Here is a 22947-nt window from a genome sequence, read left to right on the forward strand (position 1 = left end):
GAAAATAAAATAAGATTTTTTATTATTTTTAAATAACATTTTCTTTACAGAAAAATCGAAAGCGACCGCCTCGTGACGCGTTACCTCGCGACTGTATTGTTGGGCGTCATCAAACCGCGTCTGGCCGCGCAGTGTGGAAAACACACGAGAAAGTGGGGATTCGCGAAGTTCAGTACGAGTTAAACGTTTACGCTGCTTTAAAGAATCAGATCTGTTAACGAATCTCGTCGAGGTTAATTAATATTTAATATTAATCATTTCCAAATGCGGGAAAGCTGACAAGTACACAAAAACCTTCTTGGAAAGTTTCAGCTGGCTTTTGAAATGTCTCTCTTTCTTGTAAACAGGTAACGTTGTTCTTATTTTTATCGTTTTTTCTAGTTATATCACACTGAGATCATACTTCGAGATACATTTCACATCAGAAAGCAAAAGTAACACGCAGTGAAGTTCTCTTTAATAGTTAAAAAAACACGAGAGACCGAAACATGATGTGTCACATGGTAGAATAATGAGAACGTATCTGCTTGGAATTATTAGCTTGTATCTGCTGAGGTATAAAAACGTCTGTTTTCTTCCTCACTTCTTTTTCCACAATCCTGTGGTGGATTTCCCAAGAAGAGAATATTGAATAGAATCGTGTAATTCTACGTCCGTTGTTGCCAGAATATGTAACAATGTTACATTCTGTCGTGTCGCTCTCAGGTATCTCGGCGAGGAGGAAACTGAGAGTGTCCCAAAAGAAGCTCGGTCTCAGGCGCTGCTGGCCAAACTGCAGCAGAAGGCAAAAGAGAAGCTGAAACAGAGCAGGACAAAACCAAAGGAACCGAAGGAACAGAAGGAACCGAAGAAACAGAAAGAACAGAAGGAACAGAAGGAACAGAAAGAACAGAAAGAACAGAAGGAACAGAAGAAACAGAAAGAACAGAAGGAACTGCGAGACGTGAAAAAGAAAAGAAAAGCCGACAAGAGCGGCAGCGAAGAGCCTCAACGGCACAAGAAGAGGAAATCGGAAGATGTGCCTTCGTTTGATTCGGACTCCGTTGAGCCCGATGAGCCCGTTGAAGAGGCAAAGAAGGACAAGACGGGTGCAAGTGAGAAACAGAAGAAGAAGAAGAAGAATGAGGTTCAGTCAGGTGTGTGTGTACAGTCACATGTTGACACTGAGTAATGTAGTGTTGTGATAAGATGACATTCCTTCACTGTTATATTGAGCCTTTTTAAAGAGCACGACCGACACATCGGCTCAGTGCAGGTAAATGAGTGCCTTCGTATATAAGTGTGCTGATATATAGTGTTTTATATATATATATATTAGTGTTTTGAGTACAGGCTCTGCATATCACTCTCTCGGTGGCCTGATCCGTATCGCAAGAGATGAGCAGGGTGCAAGATGGCTCTGGTTTTCAAGTTTTAAGTTTATTTTTAGAGCACGTTTTAAAACGACAGAAGTTGACCAAAAGGGCTGTACTGTGGTGAAAAACAAGAATACAGCATATAGGAAGGTTCACTCCTCAGTTACGGCCATCATCGGCTCAATAAGACAAATACGGTTACAACTTGTGGTGTTTGCACAACACAAATATGCCTCAGAGGATTCAGTTTGTCTGTCTTCTTGCATTTTTTAAGGCAGTTCAGTTAAAGGTCTGCCGGACGCTCCCGTGACCGGAAGAGAAGGACAGGAGGTCCCAAAAGGAGTAGGAGGAGGAGGAGGAGGAGGAGGAGGAGAAGAAGAAGAAGAAGAAGAAGAAGAAGAAGAAGAAGAAGAAGAGGGAGAGACGGAGACAGAAAATGCGACGCTAAAACCAACCCCGGGGAAGACCTCTGCTCCGACTGGTTTCACGATTCTGGGAGGATTCGAGAACAAGCCTGTCCAGAAGGTACAGTTGTACGGTGGCGCTTCAAGGGGACGGGGGGGTTCTCCGGTTAGTGTTTAACCTTCTGGAGTTTTAAGTGTGTGTGTGCGTTCTTGTCTTCACAGGTACACAGAGTCCTGCCTCAGTGGCTCGCTCAGCCTGATGTGATTCACAGAGACATTAAAAGCAATCTGTTCCCCGTCTCTGACATCCCGGGACTTTCTGCTCCGCTTGTGAAAAAACTGCAAAACAACGGAATTCAGCACCTTTTTCCAGGTGATGACACTTTGCTGCATTTCCATTACGTTTAGCAGCAGGTTTCTAATGTTCTCCAAACAGGCCGGTACCTTTTCCACTTAATGTTGATGTTAGTTCAAATATGTGTGACACGTTCCATCAGTGTTATTTGCTGTATTAGTTTGTGATGAGTGCATTCTCTCTCCTGACCACCAGGGGGCGACTCCTCTGGTTGTATAGAAGTCTATGCTTCATGTGTTAAAACTGCATTCTCTCTCCTGACCACCAGGGGGCGACTCCTCTGGTTGTATAGAAGTCTATGCTTCATGTGTTAAAGCTGCATTCTCTCTACTGACCACCAGGGGGCGACTCCTCTGGTTGTATAGAAGTCTATGCTTCATGTGTTAAAGCTGCATTCTCTCTCCTGACCACCAGGGGGCGACTCCTCTGGTTGTATAGAAGTCTATGCTTCATGTGTTAAAGCTGCATTCTCTCTCCTGACCACCAGGGGGCGACTCCTCTGGTTGTATAGAAGTCTATGCTTCATGTGTTAAAGCTGCATTCTCTCTCCTGACCACCAGGGGGCGACTCCTCTGGTTGTATAGAAGTCTATGCTTCATGTGTTAAAGCTGCATTCTCTCTCCTGACCACCAGGGGGCGACTCCCTCTGGTTGTATAGAAGTCTATGCTTTATGTGTTAAAGCTGCATTCTCTCTCCTGACCACCAGGGGGCGACTCCTCTGGTTGTATAGAAGTCTATGCTTCATGTGTTAAAGCTGCATTCTCTCTCCTGACCACCAGGGGGCGACTCCTCTGGTTGTATAGAAGTCTATGCTTCATGTGTTAAAGCTGCATTCTCTCTACTGACCACCAGGGGGCGACTCCTCTGGTTGTATAGAAGTCCACTTCCTAATACACAGTCTATGCGTGTCCACCCGAGAAACAAAGCTCTGTCATTTTCTTGCAGTGCAAGCAGAGGTCATCCCGGCCATCTTGGAGAGCGCACAGCAGGGGCTGCTGATTGGACGAGGCGGCTACAAGCCCAGAGACATTTGTGTGTCCGCGCCAACCGGCAGCGGCAAGACTCTCGCGTTCGTCATACCGGTCATACAGGTGTGTGTGAGTGTGAGTGTGTGTGTGTGTGTGTGTGTGTGTGTGTGTGTGTGTGTGTGTGTGTGTGTGTGTGTGTGTGTGTGTGTGTGTGTGTGTGTGTGTGTGTGTGTGTGTGTGTGTGTGTGTGTGTGTGTGTGTGTGTGTGTGTGTGTGTGTGTGTGTGTGTGTGTGTGTGTGTGTGTGTGTGTGTGTGTGTGTGTGTGTGTGTGTGTGTGTGTGTGTGTGTGTGTGTGTGTGTGTGTGTGTGTGTGTGTGTGTGTGTGTGTGTGTGTGTGTGTGTGTTCTCCAGGTCACACAAAGACGTTCTCTCCTACCAGGTGCTGACGGAGCGGGTGGTGTGTGAAGTTCGAGCGTTGGCCGTGTTGCCGACCAAAGAGCTCGCCCAGCAGGTCAGAACCATTTTTTTTTCAAAATAAAAGTCTGGATGAAACGTAATCCAGTAACGTTCTGCTGCGTAGATTGAACACGTTCTCCCTGCGCAGGTGTGCAAGGTGTTCAGGTCGTACGCGGAGGGGGGAACCTCTCTCAACGTGGTGATGCTGGCCGGTCACAAGTCCTTTGCCGCGGAGCAGGCGTCGCTCTCCGAACTCAGGTGAGCTGCTCGGTTGTGGTTTCTCTTCCCTGCCACCAGGGGGAGCTAAAGCCAACACACAAAACACATTCACAATTCCTCACATACAAGCTTTTGCATTAGGAGAAATAAATGGCGGTAAATAGATATTGGATGATGAAGTCATATTTGTACAATACTCAAAATATAACTTCTTTTATTCGCGCTCTGATTTTTCTTCCAGAGGGGGCACGAGACGCAGTTTAGCCGACATCGTCGTCGCCACTCCGGGTCGACTGGTCGATCACATCAACAGGGATTCGGGCTTAAGTCTGGAGCACCTCAGGTTTCTTGTGAGTTCTTAAAACGGAAATAAAAAAAATCTGAATTAACTGGTTTTTTTTGTGTGTTTTTAAGTGGAGGTTTTCATTCTCTCGTCCATCCCAGATTATTGACGAGGCTGACAGGATGATTGACAGCATGCACCAGTCTTGGCTCAGTCAGGTGGTGAAGGCGGTGTACAGATCAGGAGGCGGTGCAGGCGCCGTCTCCATCTTCAGGCGGATTGAGCCGGCATATGTCACAGCGGCCAGGTGAGGCTGTGGTCTACACCTGAAGTCTCTTTTCAGTGGATGAAGAGGAAACTCAGATTTCTTTCTTTTTCTTCATTTTTTAGAAGTCTTTTTTTAAAATTTTAATCGAATACTACCATATATGTGTTCAACATTTTTTTAAAGGAAAATGTTGACATTTTATTAAATATATATCTATCTATCGCCTTTTAAGATAAGAAGATTGATATGACATTGATGTCTGTGTGTTCAGTACAGAGCTGGAGTCGGGACGTGGTTAGCCTAGCTTAGCATAAAGACTGGAAGCGGGGGGGATCAGCTAGCCTGGCTCGGCGTAACGCCCCGTAAACGCACACATTTAAATTTGTACATTTCTGTTAAACAATCGAGATGCAACGCGAGTTAAATGAACTATTGGCAGGTGCATTTTTTTTTTTTTTACTTGGGACAGATGCAGGGGTATCAATTTGTTTCTTGACCAGTTAAAAGCTCCTCACAGTAACTTCGGATGAAGAGAAATAAAAGCCCATCCGTCTCCCCTCCTCAGTCTGTCTCCGCCTCAGATGCCGCTGCAGAAGCTGCTGTTTTCGGCCACGCTGACACAGAACCCGGAGAAGCTCCAGCAGCTGGGCCTCCACCAGCCCAGACTCTTCAGCTCCATCCACAGTCACTCCGGCACCCCCACCCGGACGCAAGGCGGCTACGACTTCCCGCAAGGGCTGACGGTAAGAGATGACCTCTGACCGTCGGGTAAGGAGGCGCCGTACTGTCTGACTGATTCAACTTGAGCTCACTTGGTTACGGACTGCACCGTTGCTATGGTTTCAGGAGTATTACGTGCCCTGTACGTTGAGCAAGAAGCCCCTCCTCATCCTCCACTTCCTCCTGCGCTTGAAGCTCAGCCCCATCCTCTGTTTCACCAACTCCAGAGAGACGGCACACAGGTCGGAGACGCTTTCCTTGTATATATTAATATAAATATTGAGGCGCTCTCAGCGTGGCTTTACTGGTTTATTTTTTTTTTTTCCTCCTCAGACTTTATCTGCTGGTGCAGCTCTTCGGTGGAGTTCAGGCCGCCGAGTTCTCCTCCCGACTTTCCCCGGCTGAGAGGAAGAAGACGCTGAAGGAATTTGAACAAGGGAAGATCCAACTGTGAGTCTTAACGTTACCTTTTTGTGTCGTCTTCTCTTACACATTGTTTACTAACTGTAAAACCTCCCCCTGTTGTTTGGTTGTTGTGTGAAAGTGGCTGGAATGTGATGCGTATTGGGCTTGCATTTTAATTTAAAAGGTCCAGATGTACTTTTGTCATATTCGTAAGAGTTTTAAGGTGCAAGTAGCTTATCTGACAAATACACAATTAAATATATAATTAAACATGTATACAGGTGAGACTGTTACTAGTGAATACAGAGTGTGGTATTCTCTTAATGTATATTTACCTCCTTTTTTTATATATATATATTAATTTACTTCTCCGGTTTCCTGCAGTGTGAGTTTTTTAATGGGCAATGAATTAAATCCTGCAGGATGATCAGCACGGACGCAGCTGCCAGAGGCATCGACGTGGCCGGGATCAAATGTGTGGTGAATTACGACGCGCCGCAGTACATCAGGACGTACATCCACAGGTGAGCCGGCCGCCCGACGTTCATGCTGCATGCATGAAGCCCTCAGACGCCATTTTATAGATCTATATTGTGCATCGTAGCGCCGTTAAATATAGACTCTCCCTTTTTTCTTCAGGATCGGACGAACAGCAAGAGCAGGGAAAACGGGCATGGCCTTCACCTTTCTGCTGGGAGTTCAGGTGAAGCACTGCGGCAAATAAACAGGATTCAATATGGATGAGAGAGTCTGAACCGCATAAACTTAAGGTTTTCTTTTGTTGTTGTTTTGTGTGTGTCTTCCCACTCAGGAGAAGAACTTCCTCCAAATGGTGGAGGAAGCAGGAACCCCCGGGATTCAAAAGCAGATCGTTAAACCGCAGAACCTGAAGGTTATGGAAGCCCGATATGAACAAACGCTGCAGGAGCTGGCCAACGCCATCAAGGTACCGTCTCTAAACACATTCATCGAATCAACACAGCGTGAAAGTTCCTTGTAGTAACTTTAACAAAGTATAGTTTACTATCTTCCACCTCATGAAAACTAACAAACAACCTTCTTTTGTGTCTACAGGAAGAGAAATACCAATGACTGCGCTTCACGAAAGACCGAATTTTATTTTATTTTATTTTCAGCCGTACTTATTTATGTTGTTTAATAAAACATAAAGTCTGGGTGTGTTGAAGCTGGTGATTTTAAAGATCTTTTTTTAATTTGGATTATCCATTTGATGCGTCTTGGATTAATAAATATTATTAATTAATTAATAAATGTAATTAAAATGCCCATCACAACTTCCAACAGATCTGATATCATCATGTCTGCTTTTAGTTTGCTTCCTGTTGGGTCGAAATGACGTTTACTTTTACAGATTGGAGAAATTTAATGGAAGCATTTAGAGAAAAGTTTTTAAATCCAATTTTAATTTACTCAGTCCTTACACACACACACACAACATATTATTATACATTATCATAGAAGGTGCCACGCCATCAGTCCCATTTGGAAGTCTTCCTCCTCATGTAGCTCTCTCCTTCGCTGTCGATGGCCTCGTACAGCTGCTGGTCGTTATCTTTCGTTGCGTGCATGTAGCCCAGGTAGCCCACGCACAAGGTGATGGTCACCAGTCCGAACGCCATCACGGGTATATTCTGCAAAAACAACGCCGCTTTACGTCACAATGAAGGCTTTTTTTAATCCGGCAGCCAGGTGAACCGTCTCATTCTGAGAGAGTGAAATAATAAATAACGGTTAAGATAACTGTTTTATTTCACAGTACGTGGCGTCACTCAGGCTGAAGATTAGTTTAAAGGTTCATCCCTCAGCTGATTCTGCATTCTTACACTTTTAAAAAATAATAAAAACAGGTTTGAAGTATTATTTAAAGACAATTTAAATAAATAAATAAATGCAATTTTAAAAAGGAGCTCAGATCCCTTTTCCAAATAAGAAAGAAACACCACGTCAATAAGTTGTATTTTACTTTGACAAGACAAACTGGAAATATAAGTTGTATTGTTTTACTTTGACGAGTCAAACCGGAACTAGATAATATTCCACGACTGTGCACGTCCAAAAAAGGACGAAACAAACTTACGTTATAGATGACGTTTAAAACCGTGTAATTATCACGTAAAGACCGAAAACAACCGTCTGTTCCGAGTCTCACCGGTTTCATGAAGAGTTCGGGGTTCAGAGCCCGGAAAAGGGTCGTGCTCTGCGCGCTTCTCAGCCCCGGGGCCCTGAAGCCTTTCTCCCCGGGACTCTCCTTCCCTCGACCGGCTTCTTTGTCCGACATGTCCGGTCTGAGCCCTTAAAGCGCCGCCATGTTTTCAAAGTCAAAAAGACGCTAATGAAGAAGAGGAGGAGGAGGAGGAGCGGGAGGACTTGAAATGTCACAGCGCCCCCGGTGGTTGCGAGCGAAACATCCCTTTTATTCATTATTATTATTATTATTTTTGCTCTTTTTTTTGCTTTTAATGGCGGTTGGAAAAATATATAATAAATGCATAATAATAATAAATACATAATATATATTCATACATATAAAATACAAAATGTACCTTTTTATTTACTAAAATAAATATGATTTTTTTTTAATCGATTCAGAGTGATAAACGTCTGACGTATCAAATAAGATAGGAAAGGACCAATAAATACTTTTTTTATTTTAAATAAATTTAATAAATTTAAAATACTTGTTTGCCTATTATTTGATGACTCGGGCTTTTTAGGGTTCATCGAGTTTTATTGTCGGTTGGTAAACAACGAATTTGTGCATTACCGTCACCAACTGGCATGGAGTGTGGTATCAGGACGTCTAGTATTACATTATTTTTAAAAAGTAAAATATAATTCAAATTTAATAAATAAACAATTTTTTTTTTAAAAACACAACGAAAATATATATTTCTTCTTTTTAAATAAAAAAAAAAAAAAAAGAAGAAATATATAAAAGTCGGGACTTCCTGTTGGAACTTTTACTTTGAAGGATAGATCGGCGAATTCTGATTGGTTTGATTCTCGGCGTCTCTGCGTGATGACGTCATCACGTTCTTGTTTGCTAGTCGCGCGCGGGAGCATTCGGTTTAGTTTTTTTTAATCAAACAGTCGGAGTTCGAGGCATAAACACGGCGGCCGGACCCCTGAATGACAAAACAATAACTTTCTATATAATTAGAAACCACAGGTGAGACGCACGCGACGTGTTGAACTCGTCCGCTTATCGACGCACTTCTGCGGGTTAACGACGCTGGAAAAAAAAGCAGCAAACTGACGCGAGAACAGCTAAATAAAAGCTACAAAGCTAACCGGGGGTTAAAAAAAAACAAACTTAAACCACACCTGTTGTGTATTGTTTTCACCCAGTCCGTTACGTTACACATGTTGTGTTGTTATTGGGTGATTAACTTGTTATAGGACCCGGATGAAGGTGTAATTATGACCCCATATTTCCCTTCGACAGGTCAAACCCATTTGTTTAAGCCCTAAAGTCAAAGTCGGCTCCCTCCTGTTCCCCTACCTGTGGACCAGGTGTTTCACACTCGGACCATGGCCATGAGGAGCGAGGCCAGGGTGGAGGCGGAGGCCGAGGAGGAGGAAAGCTTCGGGCCGCAGCCTCTGAGCAGACTGGAGGTCTGTATCCTGCGTCACGTGGCACTTTAATTAAACCAGTGGTTCTCAAATGAGATGAGATTTAAAAAATAAATATTTAAAATTAGCCTCCATTCCGAAAAACTTTTTAAAAACAAGTTATTTAAATAAAATATAAGTGTAAGTCCATGAACTACATTGAATATATTCTATATTAAAATCGGGACACTGTGTATTACGTTTGTTTTTGGGGGTGATTAGGGAGTACTTCACCATTACCCCCAAAATCAATAAAAACACATTTACCTGTAGTGCCGGTTGAGTTCCCTACATGTGGACATGTTGGCGTTCTCTCTAATAAAAATGAGACCTCCTAAAGCTAAAAGTTCCCCAAAAAAATCCATTGCAACACTCCAGAAACAATGTCTTTTTTTTCTCCATTATCCATGACCCGATTACTCGAGATAATCCTCAGACCTGTTGTGAGCAGTTTCACGTATTTATTTTATCTCCAAAACGTTTAGATTGATAAATAGCGCTATAAGGTAAGAGGGGAACAAGTGTGTGTATTTTGGAGTGAACTGTCCCTTTTTTTTAGCAGAGAGGTTTCCAAGCCACAACCTAAAAACCCAACCTTGTTCCAATGTCTCTGCATGCAGCAATGTGGGGTCAGTGCCAGCGACATCAAGAAGCTGGGGGAAGCCGGCTTCCACACCATCGAGGCCGTGGCCTACGCGCCCAAGAAGGAGCTGCTCAACATCAAAGGCATCAGCGAGGCCAAGGCCGACAAAGTTCTGGTGAGGAACCCGCAGGCCTTCTTTTTCGCCGTCCCAGAGGAATGTTCGCGGAAGACGGCGTCCCACTGTTGACGGCGACTTTTAAGTCTTTTTTTTTTTTTTTTACCTTCTCCTTCCCTCTCAGGCTGAAGCGGCCAAACTTGTGCCGATGGGCTTCACCACGGCTACGGAGTTCCACCAGAGGAGAGCCGAGATCATCCAGATCTCCACGGGCTCCAAGGAGCTCGACAAACTTCTGCAGGGTCCGTAGAAACCACGCCAAGGGCGACGCGAACTCGATGATTCCAGTCGGTTGAAACGATAACGTTTTTTTAAAATAAATTCCGACTTCTTCTTCTTCTTCGTCGTCGTTTCTCCCCCCGCAGGTGGCATCGAGACCGGCTCCATCACGGAGATGTTTGGGGAGTTTCGGACGGGGAAGACCCAGCTGTGCCACACCCTCGCCGTCACCTGTCAGGTAGAGTCCAGAATGACTGTAGTGTAAAGTACAACATGAGCCTCTGGGCCGTCGCACCGACGCTGTGCAGAAAAATGAGCTGAAGATTTTTTTAAAAAAGGACTTCTCTCTCTGGATTTGTCCTTTCCGTCCACAGCTGCCCATTGATCAGGGGGGCGGAGAAGGTAAAGCCATGTACATCGACACGGAGGGAACCTTCCGACCGGAGAGACTCCTCGCTGTGGCTGAGAGGTGAGTCGGCACTTTTCCTCTCTCTTTTTGTCGTTGTGTGCGTTTTTAGAAATGTAAAATCGTAGGGACTGCTGGTGTTCCTCGTGACGGCTCCGTGTTTTCACAGGTACGGGCTGGTCGGCAGCGACGTTCTGGACAACGTGGCCTACGCCCGAGCCTTCAACACGGACCACCAGACCCAGCTGCTGTACCAAGCCTCCGCCATGATGGCCGAGTCCAGGTCAGTCTGCACCAAGTGGATGAAACTAATCTGAATTTAGACGGTGTGTACAGCTAACACACAGAACTTTTTTTATTTAGGGCTTTTATTTTGAAATTCCACATCTGAAAATTACCTGCAGTTTTCAGGAAGTAGTGTGTTTTTTTTAAAGTATCATTTGTTGCATTCATTGTTTATACATTTAGTTTTATTGCTCTTTTAGTGACAGACGTTCATTTTGAAGTCTCAGTTTTGTTGTAGCATTAGCTGCTATACTTTTCCCTCGTGACGGCAGGTACACGTAAAGACGTAGGCAGGATGGTCGTCCACATTTGAGTGTGTGTATAGTAACACACACTTTCTCTCTGCCTCCACCTGTGTGTCAGGTACGCCCTGCTGATAGTGGACAGCGCCACCGCTCTGTACAGGACGGACTACTCGGGCCGAGGTGAGCTGTCGGCCCGCCAGGGACACCTGGGACGTTTCCTCCGCATGCTGCTCCGGCTGGCGGACGAGGTGGGCAGCCCGATAACTGAAAACGATGCACTCCAGTCGGGCCGCCACATGGTGGCGCTGTTGTCGACGCCCAAAAAATAAAGGAGATTCCCAGATTAAGCAACGCATTTTTCACCTCACCTGTATCATAGTGTTTTTTTGTTGTTTTTTCTCTGCCTCAATCCTATTACAGTTTGGCGTTGCCGTGGTGATTTCCAACCAGGTGGTGGCGCAGGTGGACGGGGCGGCCATGTTTTCCGCGGATCCCAAGAAACCGATCGGGGGCAACATCATGGCTCACGCCTCCACCACGCGGTGAGTGTTCGGACGCTTTAAATGGAGCGTGAGGAGGTCACGGGTGACGTTTCACGGCCGCGGCCTTTTAAGCACATTGTATACTTGTATTTTTATAGTTCATATTGATGTTACACAAAAGCGTCAATAGCCAAATTTAAATGAATGGTGATCTATATAAAACGGGATGACGTCAACGTGATTACGAGGTTGAGCACCTCCTTGCCGTTGCTAAGCGCTGCGGACTGATTGACGGATGAAAGTCACGGTGTCGATTGGTTGAAATCGGTCGTCGGTAGCTTCCGCGAGCACACGTCATCTTTTTAGTGTTACGGGAAGAAAAGGATTTCAAAGTAAAAGTACAAAGAAACAGATTCTTTTATCATTTATTTTGATCATATATTGTTAAATAGCTGCGCAATATGACCAGGGATGTGATCTCCAAGGGCCTTTTTTCATCACGAGTTGTGACACTTTATTTATTTTTAATTTTGCAGTCTGTACCTGAGGAAAGGCCGAGGAGAGACGAGGATCTGTAAAATCTACGACTCGCCCTGCCTGCCGGAGTCCGAAGCCATGTTCGCCATTAACGCCGATGGAGTGGGCGACGCCAAGGACTGAAGCAGGAAGCAGGAAGCAAGGTGGTAGATGTTACACCTGCTGACCGGACTGAAGGGGGGGTGTGTGTGTGTGTGTGTGTGTGTGTGTGAGTGTGTGCAGCCTTCACACAGATGGACAGACCAAAGGTTGTATGATTTGGTTTGAGTGGATAAGAAGCTCCGGGCTGCAGATCCGGTCCTCTGGAGCAGCAAGGCGTGAAAATAATTTTGTAAAAACGATGTTAAATAGTTTGCGAGCTCTTTTTTTTTTTTTCTTCTTCTTCTTTCTTTCTCCCCGTTAGATTCGTCTTCACGGCGTTTCTGTTGAACGCCGTTTATTTAACTTTTCAACCTCTTTCCAGCTTCACCACTACTGGTTTGTCCCTTTTTTTGTCTTTACCAGCACCGTCTGTGTATATATATATATTTGTCTTACTATTAAATCGTCTCATTTGTTCGCATCGTTAAGAGTCTGCTTGTTAAAACACACGAGGCATGAATAATTAAAAAAAATATTTTTTATTTTTATTCAACGTTATTCATGTATTAACTTCAGTGCTCATTAACTTTTCACAATTAGTCGACTGAACCTCAACAAGAATAAATAATAATAGAAATACAAAACTAAAAATGACGTTGGATCAAAGTAACAACCTGCAGCTTAACGTTCACTTCGAAAAACACTCAGAAGCTCAAAGGCAGTAAATAAACACAAAATAGAGTTAAAGAAATATCAAAGAATGTGGTCCAGTACAATTGCTTTAAACTACATTATCTATTTAAGTTGGGGCTTAATTGGAAATAATAATTATATATATATATATATTATATTATATGTTATATATTATATTATATTAAATTAAATTAAATTAAGCTCCAACTGAAATCACTTAAATAGATAATTTACTATATATTCAGATCAAAATACTTGTATCACTACATCTACATCAATAAAGTAATTTATTTTTCAAACAAATGGTTAGAAAACAATAACGATACCATAAAACATCACTATATATATATATATATATATATATATATATCTATCGGTATTTTCTCAATTATTAAAGAAAAATAAATATACATCGATTTAAAAACTCCATATTTCACAGTGACAGTGTTAGAAGTATCCGCCAATGAATGGGGGAAAGAAAAATTTGATCTGATTGGATGGCCGCCGATCGGCGGCCTGACTAGCCAATCGGCGGCCATCGGCTGAGCGGCGCCACCTGCTGGATCTCTCTCAGGTTTTCAGAAGGTGAGCCTCCAGTTTAGACATTTTATCCTTGGAAAAAAAGAAAAGGCAACAATGGAAAAATAAATTGTGAAACATTCTGACGGGAACCTACACAACTTATATAAATATATATAATATATAAATAGCTACGAACAGAGCAGCTCTTACGTCATCAGAGTTTGTGGGCGTCTTCAGAGCCAGCTCGGTCCAGTTTGTGGCCTCGGAGATGTTTCCCATCTCCTTGTGACACTAGAAGTCAAACGACGTGAATAAATGAATAAAAACAGCTGGCATGTGACGTCATTCAAAATCCTTTTTTCTTAAAAAAACGTCTTCCCTGCAGCGCTCTGTCACTGAGAGGTTAAGTCACCCTATTAAAGAGACACGGAGGGGTCAGGGGTCGGTTACCTGGGCGATGTTAAGCCTCACCGTCCTGGAGAAACCTGGGCCCAGTTCCTCTGCCTGGAATACACAGCACACAAGCACGATTTACATACGAGTCCATATGTTTTTTAGGATGCTTTAGAAACCTTAAAAGGCCTTTTAAAAAAAATATTTAAAACGGGTCCTGTATAAAAGACAATAAAATAGTCCAAGCGGTTACTCTGGTTTGTGTGCATTGTTTGACGTCGGTTATGAAAAGGGGTTCAAACTGCATACGGAGACGTCTTGATATGTAAAGTTGAGAGTGGGCACCTTGAGGAAGTTCTCCAGGGCGTCGTGCAGTGTGGAGGTGGGGGGGTCCCGGTACAGGGCAGCGGCCGCCTTCTTCTCCAGCCAGTCCAACGTGGCTACCTGCGCGGGCACAAACACACACGGACGACCACAGAAAACCTTAAAAAACTCTTGAGACGGGTATAAACACCTCTGGATGTCGGGGGGGTGATGACCGATAAGACCGGAGTTAACGAGAGGAGTGAAACGCAGCCCCTTCTCTCACCTCGTGGCACCATCTGCCGAGCAAGTAGAAGCACATGGGGTCGTCGTCTCTGAGCGCGATCGCTCGGTCCAGATGCTCCTGAACGGAGGAAGAAAAAGAAACTTGTATTTAAAAAAAAAAAAAAAAAGGTACAAAAACGTGCTCTCCGGGGATTTGGTCTGTTTTTATTGTGTACTTTCCTGCGCCTTCTTAAATATGTGTGTTAAAAACAGCTTAATGTAAATGTTGGTTTTATACTCCTGTCAAGCACTTTGTGACTTCGGTCTGTAAAAAGTGCAATTTGAATACATTTGACTTACTTAAGAGAGGTAATGAGGAAGTAAGTCAGGAAGTAAGTCAGTGAGTAAGTCAGGAAGTAAGTCAGTGAGTAAGTCAGGAAGTAAGTCAGTGAGTAAGTCAGGAAGTAAGTCAGTGAGTAAGTCAGGAAGTAAGTCAGTGAGTAAGTCAGGAAGTAACTCAGTGAGTAAGTCAGTCAGTAAGTAAGTCAGTAAGCGAGTAACTCAGGAAGTAAGTCAGTCAGTCAGTCAGTAAGTAAGTCAGGAAGTAAGTCAGGAAGTAAGTAAGCGATTAAGTCAGGAAGTAAGTCGGTAAGTAAGTCAGTCAGTAAGCAAGTAAGTCAGGAAGTAAGTCGGTAAGTCAGTAAGTCAGTCAGTAAGCAAGTAAGTCAGGAAGTAAGTCGGTAAGTAAGTTAGTAAGCAAGTAAGTCGGTAAGTAAGTCAGTGAGTAAGTAAGTCAGTCAGTAAGCGAGTAAGTCAGGAAGTAAGTCAGTAAGTCAGTGAGTAAGCAAGTCAGTAAGCGAGTAAGTCAGTAAGTCAGTAAGTAAGCAAGTAAGTCAGTAAGCGAGTAAGTCAGTAAGTCAGTGAGTAAGCAAGTAAGTAAGCAAGTCAGTAAGTAAGTCAGTGAGTAAGCCAGTAATTCAGGAAGCCAGTAAGTCAGGAAGCAAGTCGGTAAGTAAGTCAGTGAGTAAGTCAGTCAGTAAGTAAGTCAGTCAGTAAGTAAGCGAGTAAGTCAGTAAGCGAGTAAGTCAGGAAGTAAGTCAGTAAGTAAGTAAGTCATTGAGTAAGCAAGTAAGTAAGCAAGTCAGTAAGTAAGTCAGTAAGCGAGTAACTCAGGAAGTAAGTCAGTAAGTAAGCAAGTAAGTCAGTAAGCGAGTAAGTCAGGAAGTAAGTCAGTGAGTAAGCAAGTCAGTAAGTAAGTCAGTCAGTAAGTGAGTAAGCCAGTAATTCAGGAAGCCAGTAAGTCAGGAAGCAAGTCGGTAAGTAAGTCAGTCAGTAAGTAAGCGAGTAATTCAGGAAGCCAGTAAGTAAGTAAGTAAGTAAGCAAGTCAGTAAGTAAGTCAGTAAGTGAGTAAGTCAGGAAGTAAGTCAGTGATTACGCAAGTCGGTAAGTAAGTCAGTGAGTAAGCAAGTAAGTCAGTAAGCGAGTAAGTCAGGAAGTCAGTAAGTGAGTAAGTCAGGAAGTAAGTCAGTGAGTAAGCAAGTAAGTCAGTCAGTCAAACATGAGCTAAGTACCCGAAGCGTCGCCCGTGTTACCTTCACGATGTGGCTGCCCTTCAGTTTTCCGTGCATGCTCTCGTGTTTGGAGGTCAGGCCCGTCAGCAGCGCGAACCTGCAGCCAGAGACACGCAGAGCACAACCGTGACGCCGACGTACAAAATGGCCGACTGGCGGCAGCGGCAACTATCAATCTGCACGTGGTTGAAATCCAGAATGCTCTCTGACCATTTGTGACACTCTGCGTTGAGGCCGTTCTTCTTCAGGGCTGACTCCGCCTCCTCTCGCCCTGCAACGGCAGCTCACACAGCTCAGTGACAAAACCACGACAACCGTCACATCTCATTGGCCACTCGCACAAATCGACCACGATACAATAAGACGCAGTCAGCCTCGCATAATCCAAAACTCCCAGGTTCATTGAACGCCTCGGGAGGGGGTGCTTTACAGAGTGGACACTGGGCTTTGAAAGGAGGTGACATGGATACTTTGGCTTTTAGCGTTGGGCGGATACGTTATACGCCGTTGTGATATGCAGCCTTCAGCCGTCACCTGAGTATCCATGACAACAGAGAGAATTGGTTTTAAACAAGTGGAGGGGAGCACCTGTGTGTCATCTCCTACAGTTACTAAAGGGTCATAGCTGAGCTCCCACTTGGTGGGATTAAATTAAAAAAATATACGTTTATTTATAATTTAAAAGGTTCTTCATTTGTGTGCGTGTGTGTGTGTCCGTCACCTTGTTGTGCGTAGCTCTTCTTCTCTTCTTTGTCCTCAGTGCACTCGTACATGTCACTGTAAGCCCGGGCCAGTCGCCAGAGGAAATCCCTGCTGCCTCCGTACTGCGGACGCAGAACCAGTAAAGGAAAAAAAACAACAACAACAAAAACACACCAGTCAGCGTCATGGCAACCAGCAACAGTTTGCATCACGACGGGTAGTTCACGGCGTTTGCCCCGAACCTCGGCTCTGTTGTCCAGCAGCAGGCGGAAGCCGTCCGCCTTTAAACGCGCGTCTCCGGTGTGGAGGACGTCGCTCTGAGCCAGGAGGAGCGCCAGCTCCCCGCTGGGGACGTCCGTCACCAGCTGCAGCCTCCCCATCTCCTCCTCCTCTTCCTCCTCCTCGTTCTCCTCATCCTCCTCCAGCAGCCCTCGCTCCTCCACTTCTTCCTCGCGCAGGGTGAGGACCGTGGCGCAGCTCATGTCCTCCTCCTCTTCCTCAGACTCCTGTTCGGGCTCCCGCTCACCTTCCTCTCGGTCCGTGTCGCGGTCGGTGTAGTCCGACTCCGCGTAAGCCGTCGAGTACCTGGGACGGGGGCGACGCCGTTTAGTTATTTGGGGATTTTTGACAATTATTCGTATTTATCTCTCCATCCCGGCGTCACCGAGTCTGTGGCTAATCTCACGTTCTGCTGCGGGAAGCTGCAGAATATGTTTTTGGTTGCCCAATTATGGCCGCATGCTCAAGGGGCCTCTCGTAGTTGCATTGTTGCAGGGATTCACACTCTCAAAACACCTTTTATTGCCATTGACAGACACACACACACACACACACACACACACAGCGTTGAATAATTACAACATCACGTAACAGAGCTGTGGATAATCCACAGGACCCACCGTCTAAACCCTGAAGTCACTTAGTGTGAGCCACGCTTGGCACAGCCTGTCATGCTATTAGAGATTAACGGGAATTAGCTAATGAAGCTCGTTAAGAAGCCTTAAAAATAAAATTTTAAAAACCTAGATATCAGCCTGACTCGGTCCTGCAAAGTGTTCCGGTTCCCACGTGACTCTCGGGCCTCTTTACAGGCATCGATGAGGCAAACCACCGTCGTATTTGAGATGCGGTGCATCCAGAAATTCGACATAAACGCAACGGCAAATCCCAAGACAACGAGTCAGGAGAGCCGCGACACACACACACACACACACACACGTACCCTCCTTCGCTGGTCTCGTACGCGCTGGCCGCGCCCTGGCTGGCGGTGAAGTAGATGGAGCTGGAGCCGGTGGAGTCGGTGCGCTCCCTGTGGGCGGCGGGGCGGCGCCGACGCACCCGCTGACTGTCCTCCACTCCCTTTCTGGAGGAGGGGGAGGAGGGACATACGGTCACGTCAGTCAAACTCATCTCACATTTATGACCACACGCGTGATGCAACCTTCTGATTATCGATGAGGTGATGCGGAGACGTATACGTGTGTCATAAGCGTGTGTTCGGGTCCCTGTAGGTCTAAACATTCCCCTGCCGGGACTCACTTGACATCCTGGATTATCTGCACGGCGATGTCCTGCAGGCCGCCCCTCAGCTCGGCCACCTCGCAGCGCAGCGAGGCCACGCAGGTCAGCACCTGGTCCAGCTGGTTCCTGAGCTCCAGCTGCTGCTCTGGGGACAGGCCCTGCACCACTGCCTCCACCGCTGCCAGGGCCTCCTGCTGGGCCTCCACCTCTGGAGGAGGAGACGGGGAACTGTTAGATATGGGGTTTGGACTTCAGCCCACCGATCGCCCTCCAACACATGAACGTCTTAGTTCCCTCTGTGGTGGCAGCTGGCTGAGGCCTTTCTCCCTAACGTGCCCCTTCTGACCAGATAGGACGTATAATACATAGAATACAGAATCCAGGGTAATTTGCCTCAACATACTGCAGCTCCCCTTACAAAGTGCGTACTGGTCTTCGGGCCTCATAACTCGGCACATTGAACGTTGACCCTCTGGCTCATATCTCTGCTGTGCAAAGGGATTGTCAGTCAGCACTGTGCAGAGCATCATCATAGTATTCTGCATTTTACATACTATGTAATAGGACATACTAAAGATAATAAAGATGTTGTAATGGGACATACTAAAGATAATAAAGATGTTGTAATGGGACGTACTGAAGATAGTAAAGATGTTGTAATGGGACGTACTAAATATAATAAAGATGTTGTAATGGGACGTACTAAAGATGTTGTAATGGGACGTACTAAATATAATAAAGATGTTGTAATGGGACGTACTAAATATAATAAAGATGTTGTAATGGGACATACTAAAGATAATAAATATGTTGTAATTGGACATACTAAAGATAATAAATATGTTGTAATGGGACATACTAAAGATAATAAAGATGTTGTAATGGGACATACTAAAGATAGTAAATATGTTGTAATGGGACATACTAAAGATAGTAAATATGTTGTAATGGGACATACTAAAGATAGTAAAGATGTTGTAATGGGACATACTAAAGATAGTAAATATGTTGTAATGGGACATACTAAAGATAGTAAATATGTTGTAATGGGACGTACTGAAGATAGTAAAGATGTTGTAATGGGACGTACTAAATATAATAAAGATGTTGTAATGGGACGTACTAAATATAATAAAGATGTTGTAATTGGACATACTAAAGATAATAAATATGTTGTAATGGGACATACTAAAGATAATAAATATGTTGTAATTGGACATACTAAAGATAATAAATATGTTGTAATGGGACATACTAAAGATAATAAAGATGTTGTAATGGGACATACTAAAGATAGTAAATATGTTGTAATGGGACATACTAAAGATAGTAAATATGTTGTAATGGGACATACTAAAGATAGTAAAGATGTTGTAATTGGACATACTAAAGATAATAAATATGTTGTAATGGGACATACTAAATATACTAAATATGTTGGGACGTACTAAAGATGGTTCTGGCGTATGGTTCTAGTGTGGTAGTGTGTCTATTGAAGCCACAGTGTAAGGTCACGTGTGGGGCAGGCAAAGGCAGGGCCGATGGTTCATTTCTTTGAGTTAATTACATAATAACTACATAGAAGAGGGCATTATTTTCAAATATGTGTCATTTACCGGCCAGTATACCAGAAATGTAAATTAAAAACAAAAGCAAAACTGAATGAAATGCAACCCAACCCGGTCTGTACCAGCTGTGGTGGGCCTGGGCTGCAATACATGTGTGTGTGTGTGTGTGTGGGGGGGGACTTGCATCATCATAATTGAAGCTTTTCTTTATCTTGCCATAAACATATAACACACACACACACACACACACGTTGTATCACGAGCCGACCCACCTTGAGCATCCAGCGTCAGCACCGCCGCTTGCTCCGCAGCCGGCCGCCGGGCCTCCAGGGCCAGGCACCGGGACCTCCTCCTGCTGATCTCCCGGTAAATAATGAGGGCGATCAAGCCGCAACCGGCCGTGGCTCCGACCGCGAGCCCGATCAAGCCGCTCCTCCCGAGCGGCGCGGTCATCTCTCCTCCGCGATCTCCTCTTAAAAAAACACGCGTAGCGACGTCGCCCGGTGTGGCGTTTCTATGGCTGACAACGGCGACGGCTTGTGTATTTATTAATTAATTATTACGTGTAAAAATGTTTTGACTTGTATATTTAAAAAAAAAAAAAAAAAAAACACGCCACAAAGTTAAACGATTAAAAAACAACAGTTTGTTTTACGTCACGATAAAGTGTGTGTGTCGGCTGGCTCGCGGCGATGCTGTAGGAAATGCACGACGTGACGTAACTGCGTCACATTGCGTCAGACGGAGGTCTAGCGCGTGGGGGACATCGACTTCCGGTTCTCACCTACAAAATAAAAGCGGCTGGTGCAACGTTTGTAATCCCATTTCCGCTCGCGAACGTCGTAGAAAGTCGGCATAATATGAATTTTAAAAAATACAATTAAAAAGAGTAAATTATGAGATAGCCGTTGTGGCGTTTATTTGGCTAATAACGGCGACGACTTGTGTAATTATTAATTAATTATTGCGTGTAAAATATTTTGACTATAAACAAAGACTTTTTTTTAAAGTTAAAGGATTAAAAAACAACGGTTTGTTTTACGTCACGATAAAGTGTGTGTGTCGGCTGGCTTGCGGCGATGCTGTAGGAAATGCACGACGTGACGTAACTGCGTCACATTGCGTGAGACGGAGGGCCAGCGCGTGGGGGACATCGACGTCCGGTTCCTACTTACAAAATAAAAGCGGCCGGTGCAACGTTTGTAATCCCATTTCCGCTCACGAACGTCGTAGAAAGTCGGCATAATATGATTTTTAAAAAATACAATTAAAAAGAGTAAATTATGAGATACTTAGTCACAAATATGAGATTGTATGTCAACATTATCAGTATACGTTAAATTATTAAATAGGTCCACTAAATCAAAATGTGTTCATTGTTAAATATTTAGTCACAATAGTTTGTATAGTATGTCACAGTTTAAATACATGTTGACTTGCCCTAGATCTGATGTATAAGTAAAACTCCAGCAACAATTGTAGTATGCAGATATTTATTTTTAGACCAATTTGATTGATTACAAATGTGCCATTAAACAAAAGTAAAGGCTTTATTGGTATTACTTTTTAGATCCTGATTTATAAAGAGGCCGAGTTTCAAAGTCCATGCTTTAATACTTTGAATACAGACTTGTGCAGTGTGCAGTGCCTCAATAGGGGAAGCTCATTTGTCCTCTATGGCCCCCTAGTGGCTTAATGTGTCCCTGCATTGCTTTGATCAACTCTCATCAATGGCTGTGGTGTTTATTTATGAACAGAAAGCCACGTGCCGATCACATGGTGTCTCAAATAGTTCTTCTTCTTTTTTTACCCTATTCACCTGTAGAGTCACCAAACTTTACACTTGCATTCATAAATATAATATGAAGCTTTATGCAGAGGGGTTTGTTCACACAGCATTCAGAGACTCATTTATACTACATTTATTAATACAAAATATATATTATGAAGCTTTCTGCAGAGGGTTTTTTTCACACAGCATGTACACCCTCATTTATACTACATTTATAACATAGTACATTTATCTGAATGAAAGTAACCAACTGGGGAAGTTGTCATGGTGATATGTATTATATATGTTTCCCTATTAAGCAGCAACCAGATCTTTATATTCTCTCTTTAATGTCTAACACGTTTGTTTACTCAACCTCCACTGGCTCCCGGTCAAATCCAAACTAACCACAAATCAAATTAATAAACAATTTACCCTCAAGGACGAATACATTCATATTATGAGATATAGTGTTCCTTCATTTTCTTGATGAAACATGTAAAACATGCAACATGTGAAGACTACATCCCCCATAATGCCCGGGAGTGGCTGGGAGCCTCTGCTAAGCCATAATTATTCATGTGAACCTGACCCAGATATGCAAAGAGAGACAATGGACCAAAGTTTGTTTCTTCGTGTTGCAACTGAAGCCAAGAATGTGGAACAACGATGTCATGCAGGAAGAGGGGAAAGTCCACATGACAGACACCTGCAGGGTGTCACCATTGGCCTAATTCATGGAATAAAAAGTAGTGTTAAATATGCAGAAATAATATTTATTCTAATAATAATTCTACAATGTAGAAACTGGGCGAGCCGATTGGGAAAAGAATGGCATAACTTAAAAAAAATCTGAATCTAAGTACTAATCTGCGACCTAGAAAAATAAAATACTTTCTTTTACTAATAAATCTTCGGTAAGTATGCATAAGAAGCACTGGCCCAATCTATAACGTGCTGCATGCAGGAATGAGCCCTGAACCCACACATGATTCAGCACACTTTGACATTATTGATGCTGAGATCGTACAAAGTGGATCATCAATCAAACAAAAGGTGTGTGAGGACAATCCAGTCAGACCAGTTTGATGCATCAACAGAAACCAAACTATTTATTTGTATTTTTTTATTTGTCAGAACCATCATTTTGGAATTTAATCGAGTAATTTAAGGCACTTATTTACATATATATATATATATATATATATATATATATATATATATATACATACACATTTCTTTCTCATGCAGTTGCCCCCAAGGCATGTTGTGTATTTAAATGTATTAGTTACCTTTTCTTATTGACAATTTATGAATAAAGAATTGTATAAAAAAGGGGGCGTTTCTTCCCCTCCTCCTCCTCCTCCTCTTCCTCCGCCCTCCTCCTCACATAAACCAGCCGAGCAGCGTCCAGGCTGCGGGGTTCAGCTCAGCCAGCCGTCGGTGTCAACATGGCGGAGAGAGGCAGCGAGCAGCCGCGGTAGTCCGGCCGCTTCTCCCTCTCCGGTGCACCAGAAGGGGCAATAAAGGGTGAAAGTTTGGATTCACACCCCGAAAAAAGAACCCCCGAGGACTGCGAGAGAGGAAAAGATGAGC

The 22947-nt window shown here is 43.9% G+C and overlaps 4 protein-coding genes and 1 long non-coding RNA gene across 5 annotated transcripts; 2 read left to right on the plus strand and 3 right to left on the minus strand.

The window, feature by feature from the left end:
* The first annotated feature begins 117 nt into the window (after positions 1 to 117).
* On the plus strand, positions 118 to 6718 carry ddx51 (DEAD (Asp-Glu-Ala-Asp) box polypeptide 51). The gene is made up of 17 exons (XM_034528344.1): positions 118 to 347; positions 706 to 818; positions 903 to 1136; positions 1630 to 1880; positions 1982 to 2132; positions 3061 to 3206; positions 3524 to 3595; positions 3689 to 3798; positions 4001 to 4109; positions 4204 to 4349; positions 4876 to 5053; positions 5157 to 5272; positions 5364 to 5480; positions 5858 to 5959; positions 6075 to 6138; positions 6247 to 6381; positions 6510 to 6718. Exons 1-17 carry the CDS (start codon positions 325 to 327, stop codon positions 6525 to 6527), a joined length of 2085 nt encoding a protein of 694 aa, XP_034384235.1. The 5' UTR covers positions 118 to 324; the 3' UTR covers positions 6528 to 6718.
* Positions 6719 to 6839: 121 nt separating this feature from the next.
* Positions 6840 to 7820, minus strand: smim8 (small integral membrane protein 8). Its single transcript, XM_034528339.1, has 2 exons — positions 7606 to 7820; positions 6840 to 7087 (listed from the first exon to the last, which is right to left on the minus strand). Exons 1-2 carry the CDS (start codon positions 7732 to 7734, stop codon positions 6929 to 6931), a joined length of 288 nt encoding a protein of 95 aa, XP_034384230.1. The 5' UTR covers positions 7735 to 7820; the 3' UTR covers positions 6840 to 6928.
* Positions 7821 to 8456: 636 nt separating this feature from the next.
* On the plus strand, positions 8457 to 12623 carry rad51 (RAD51 recombinase). The gene is made up of 10 exons (XM_034528294.1): positions 8457 to 8625; positions 8902 to 9071; positions 9689 to 9826; positions 9951 to 10068; positions 10192 to 10283; positions 10420 to 10514; positions 10621 to 10734; positions 11100 to 11229; positions 11402 to 11523; positions 12000 to 12623. The coding sequence occupies exons 2-10, from the start codon at positions 8988 to 8990 to the stop codon at positions 12121 to 12123; spliced, it is 1017 nt and encodes a 338-aa protein (XP_034384185.1). The 5' UTR covers positions 8457 to 8625; positions 8902 to 8987; the 3' UTR covers positions 12124 to 12623.
* On the minus strand, positions 12602 to 20684 carry rmdn3 (regulator of microtubule dynamics 3). The gene is made up of 12 exons (XM_034528254.1): positions 19853 to 20684; positions 18031 to 18220; positions 17714 to 17854; positions 16734 to 17076; positions 16511 to 16613; positions 16000 to 16060; positions 15811 to 15886; positions 14279 to 14356; positions 14035 to 14133; positions 13747 to 13800; positions 13507 to 13587; positions 12602 to 13386 (listed from the first exon to the last, which is right to left on the minus strand). The coding sequence occupies exons 1-12, from the start codon at positions 20031 to 20033 to the stop codon at positions 13345 to 13347; spliced, it is 1449 nt and encodes a 482-aa protein (XP_034384145.1). The 5' UTR covers positions 20034 to 20684; the 3' UTR covers positions 12602 to 13344.
* LOC117727838 lies at positions 12602 to 22567 on the minus strand. The gene is made up of 2 exons (XR_004609064.1): positions 22536 to 22567; positions 12602 to 13144 (listed from the first exon to the last, which is right to left on the minus strand). It is a non-coding gene; the product is annotated as an uncharacterized LOC117727838 (long non-coding RNA).
* Positions 22568 to 22947: the final 380 nt, after the last annotated feature.

This window comes from Cyclopterus lumpus, chromosome 24, assembly GCF_009769545.1.
Source record: "Cyclopterus lumpus isolate fCycLum1 chromosome 24, fCycLum1.pri, whole genome shotgun sequence".
NCBI lineage: Eukaryota > Metazoa > Chordata > Actinopteri > Perciformes > Cyclopteridae > Cyclopterus > Cyclopterus lumpus.